This window comes from Penaeus vannamei, chromosome 12 (assembly GCF_042767895.1).
Source record: "Penaeus vannamei isolate JL-2024 chromosome 12, ASM4276789v1, whole genome shotgun sequence".
Taxonomy (NCBI): Eukaryota; Metazoa; Arthropoda; class Malacostraca; order Decapoda; family Penaeidae; genus Penaeus; species Penaeus vannamei.
Genome location: NC_091560.1, coordinates 43,094,754 through 43,099,753, shown reverse-complemented (window position 1 = coordinate 43,099,753; position 5,000 = coordinate 43,094,754). Strand labels below are relative to the sequence as shown.

General features: G+C 35.9%; 1 protein-coding gene across 4 annotated transcripts in view; it reads right to left on the bottom strand.

Annotated features, from left to right (window-relative positions):
- LOC113815823 (uncharacterized) overlaps positions 1–2,371 on the bottom strand; it is a 44,280-nt gene extending 41,909 nt beyond the window's left edge. The window contains exons 1-2 of one of the 4 annotated variants that reach the window (XM_070128322.1): positions 2,233–2,371; positions 860–1,940 (exon numbers count right to left, since the gene is read on the bottom strand). In XM_070128322.1, the coding sequence (XP_069984423.1) occupies positions 860–1,356 (497 nt within the window). In that variant the 5' untranslated portion in view covers positions 1,357–1,940; positions 2,233–2,371. Of the gene's footprint in view, positions 1–859 lie in introns of all 4 variants that reach the window. The other 3 variants (XM_070128325.1, XM_070128323.1, XM_070128324.1) reach the window with 3 other exon arrangements.
- Between the last annotated feature and the right edge of the window lie 2,629 nt (positions 2,372–5,000).

The window sequence follows — 5,000 nt, the reverse complement described above, 5'->3', positions numbered from 1 at the left end:
TCTCTCTCTCTCTTTTATTTCTCTCTCTCTCACTCTTTCTCTCCCTCCCTCCCTTCTATCCCTTTCTCTATCTTTCTCTGTCTCTTTCTCTAGCTCTTCATCTTCGCACGAAATAACAGGGATGTGGAAATGCAATAATGGCTATTCTAAGCATCCCTGGAGCAATATCTTCGGCTTTCAGAGATATCTCTTAACGCCTTAATATAATAACAAGAAGCTATACTGTTGGCACTGTGTATAGCTTCTCCTTGGCTTCTCCACTTGTCCGTGAAATTATATGTTATCTATTCTATTTTTAGGTTTCTCCATTTCTTCTCCTCTTTCTGTCCTTATTTACCTCTCAGGCTCTCTCGAAAAAGGTATGTATAAACAATTGCACATAAACATAACACGCAAACATATACATTCACACATAAATATGCATATGCGTGTACGTGTATTTACATTCATATGCATATGTATGTGTATGTGTACGTGTATGTGGATAAGTATGTGTATGTACATAAGTATGTGTATATGTATGTGTATGTGCCTAAGTATGTGTATGTGTATGTGTATGTATATGTATATATACATGTATACGTATATTTACATTCATATGAGCATGTATGTGTATAATTAAGTGTATGTATATGTATATGTATATGTATGTATATGTATATGTATATGTATATGTATATGTATATGTATATGTATATGTATATGTGTATGTGTATGTGTATGTGTATGTGTAAGTATATGTGTAAGTGTATGTCTATGTATATGTGCATGAGTATGTATGTACGCGTATAGATACACAAATAGATAAACATACCCACGCATGCGCACCACATACGCAGACACAGGAAGCAAAACTCACTGCTCGTAAGCGTAGCCGTTGATGAAGAGGCTCGGCAGCACCAGGAACGTCAGCGAGAGGCCGCACCACCAGCTCTCTCCTGACGAACAGAACTCCGCCGTCACCACCACGTCCGTCAGCTGGTCCGTCACGTACATGATCAAGTACCAAGTGCACGGCAGGAAGATGGTGATCATGCGCCAGGCCATGACCATGTCTCGCACCCTCGCTTCGCTGTAGCGGAAGAGCTCGGCGTCTCGGGTCTGAGTCGAGGCGTCGAAGCCCCACGAACTCGTCTCGACCACGACGTAGTCCGAGACAGCTGATCCGGACGAGGAGTTGAGCTCCGCGGCGGCGTTATTCGCCCTCAGGATCTTCCAGGAGCTCAGGATCGTCGGGGTGTTGTCGGTTTGGGTTCCTGCTGAGGGGGAAGGGCGTGGGTCGTCCGCCTCTTCGTCGGGAGAGGCGGTTCCTCCGAGCTTGAGACACACGTCGGGTTCGAATCCTGCGTTGATCATCCTTCTGGGGGAATCTTGCGTGTCCTTCTCTCCTTCGACCTTTAGAGCGTTAAAACGTTTATTTGAAGTTATTTCCTCGATCCTTAAAACGTTTATGTAAAGTTATTTCCTCGATCCTTAAAACGTTTTTCAAGTTGTTTTCAGGATCCTTAAAACGTTAAGCTATTTTCTCGATCTACAAAACGTTTTTTAAAGTTATTTACCCGACCCTTAACACGTTAAAGTTATGTCTTCGAGCCTTAAAACGTTGTTTAAGGTATTTTCTGACCGTTAAACCGTTTTTTGAAGTTATTTCCTCGATCCTTCAGACGTTGAGGTTCGCCCTCGATCCTTAAAACGTTTGAATTCGATTCTTGAAACGTTTTAAGTTATTTTCTCGATCCATAAGACTTTTAAGTTACTTCCTCAATATACTTTGTAGATGCATTCGTATTCCTCAAAGTCATCCTGAGGTATTACTCGAGTATTTTTTTTTTTCGTCCAAGAAAGCTGTAGTTACATTATGTATTTTTTAGGTGAAGGTCTTGTGTACAGAAGTCTTATCATCACAGACATGACAAGGTCACCTATTTCTTGTAGGCCTACTGAAAATTTCTTAAACATTCATAAGATTATACTACTCACGTTGGTATCACACTCCCTAAGGTATATTTTTGGTTCACTCTATTTTCACCTCAATGACATGATTTTCTCGAAAGGCGAAAGATCCACAAATTCATACAACAAGAATATAAAACAAGAAAGAAAGAAAGAAAAAAATATCACTTTCTTTTAATAAATAATAAAAATGAATAAATAAATAATTTTAATAAATAAATAAATAAAGAAAGAAAAAAAAATATCACGTTTGAACACCAACTAATGTCTTCAACACACTTTTGTTATACATATATAACCCAAATACACAATCACTCGCTCAGTATCAACACATCTTTCGTTCGTTCCTCCACGCCCTCGACGCCCACTCTCCACGTCGAAACAAGGCGACGTGGGCGATGCAAGCTAGGTGTTCTTCACCCCCTACACTCCTGGCTGATAAGGAAGATAACAGGGGGCACTTTTAGGGCCTGATAAGATAAGGTTTCCTCCAGCCGTGTGTTCCTCGATACGCTCAATTTAAGATCGCTGATAACCTCAGTAAGTAGAGAATAACGTTGTTATTTTGTTCTACCGTGTTATGAGGGAACTTTTGGCCTCTGTGAAAGACAGACATATCGCGACAAACAAACAAAGATACACATGTTCACGGGGAGGTTGGGGGGCGGGAGGAGGGGGGGGGGAGGTTGGGGGGGGGGGGGGTTGAGGGGGGGGGGGACTTTTTACGTAATAGTTATAAAGGACTTTTGAGAAATATATGAAAATGCTGATAAAACTACACCATATGTATATGAGCAGATTATGAATGATTGTACAAAAAGGAAAGTAAATATAGATAATATAGATGAATAGATAATGTCGCAGATAGATAGATAGAATAAATAGATAGATAGAGAGAGAGAGAGAGCGAGAGAGAGAGAGAGAGAGAGCGAGAGCGAGAGCGAGAGTGAGAGGGAGAGAGAGAAAGAGAGAGAGAGAGAGAGAAAGAGAGAGAGAGAGAGAGAGAGAGAGAGAGAGAGAGAGAGAGAAGAGAGAGAGAGAGGGAGAGAGAGAAGAAAGCAAAAGAAAGAGAAACATAAAATATTTCAGAGCATTTTGCACAGTAGACAATATTTTTTTTTCGCAGATGCAAATGAAGGGCCTGATGTAAGAGAGAGAGAGAGAGAGAGAGAGAGAGAGAGAGAGAGAGAGAGAGAGAGAGAGAGAGAGAGAGAGAGAGAGAGAGAGAGAGAGAGAGAGAGAGAGAGAAGAAAGCAAGAGAGAAAGAGACAACGTAAAGACCTTATTTCAGAGCATTTTGCACAGTAGACAATATTTTTTTTCGCAGATGCAAATGAAGGGCTTTGATGTAAGAGAGAGAGAGAAAGAGAGACAGAGAGAAAAAGAGAGAAAGAAGCGAGAGAAAAGCGAGAAGAGAGAGAGAGAAAAAAGCGAGAAGAGAGAGAGAGAGAGAGAGAGAGAGAAGCGAGAAGAGAGATAGAGAGAGAAGAGAGAGATAGAGAGAGAGAGAGAGAGAGAGAGAGAGGGGGGAGGGGGGCTTTAGTGAGGAATAATCTAGTATGATAATGATGTACTCCAAGAATATTAATGTCAACATGTTCTTTAATGCCACTTACTTTGATCCATCCAGCTAAATTAAATGTATTTTTGAAGCACTTTTTATCTTATATAATGTGACATTGTTATGTTGCTTTCTTTTGCAAGATATTCTGTTCTCTTGCAATCACACACACACACAATATGATACGAGAATTTATCTTTATAACAATGGTAATTTTATATACATGCTCTTTTAAAATCCGAGTTGATCGGTTGCCGAATTAATTGGATAGAACTGCTAGAACGGATACACATTTCTGCGAGAATTAGAAAAGTTTATTTTCTCGTGTTTATATTTCATTATCAATGAGGCCGAACAACTGCAATTACAATATATAATATGAAGTTGTGGTTGCAATACGGAAAATGCTCTTATTCTATTGATTATGCTTTGTTTATATCTTATATCTATTTTTCATAGCATGTGGTTAGATCATTGCAACAAAGATTCAAAATATGATTAATGGGATATACCTCGAGTCCGTTTGTAGTATATGATCACAATATATTTATAACAAACCCTTCATTCATAGTGTATGAGTGCGTTCTTTTATCATATTTGCCCAATAAACCGTTTACAGCCAAAGTTTATGATACAATCAATCACACATTCTTTTGATAATAAGTTATCTGAATCGTACAAAAGCTACTTGATCCAAAAAGGATTTTCTGGTACGAATTATATGCTCTACAAAACATCCTGTGTTCTCTTATACTGTGGATTAACCGCGATGACGTAGGTCTGCCCCTTACAATAGGTATCGCGTTTTGTTCTGGAAATTATATATATATATATATATATATATATATATATATATATATATATATATATATATATATATATATATATGTATATGTATATATATATATATATATATATATATATATATATATATATATATATATATATATATATATATATATATATGCATACATACATACAAACATATGTATATATATATATATATATATATATATATATATATATATATATATATATATATAAATATATAGATATATATACACACACTTATAAATGGATAGATAAATAGATATGTATATATATATATGCACACATATATACAGATAGATATATAAATAGATACAGATATAGGTATATGAATATGTATATGTATATATGCCTATATATACATATATATACATTTTTATATATATGTATGTATATACAGATAGATATATATGTACGTATATAGAGATAGACATACATGTATGTATATGCAGATAGCTATATATGTATATATATATATAGATATAGATATAGATATACATATATATTTGTATATATATATATATATATATATATATGTATATATATATATAGATATAGATATAGATATACATATATATTTGTATATATATACATACTTACACACACGCACATGTATATATATGTATACAAAAACATAGGTTCACACACAAATCATTAA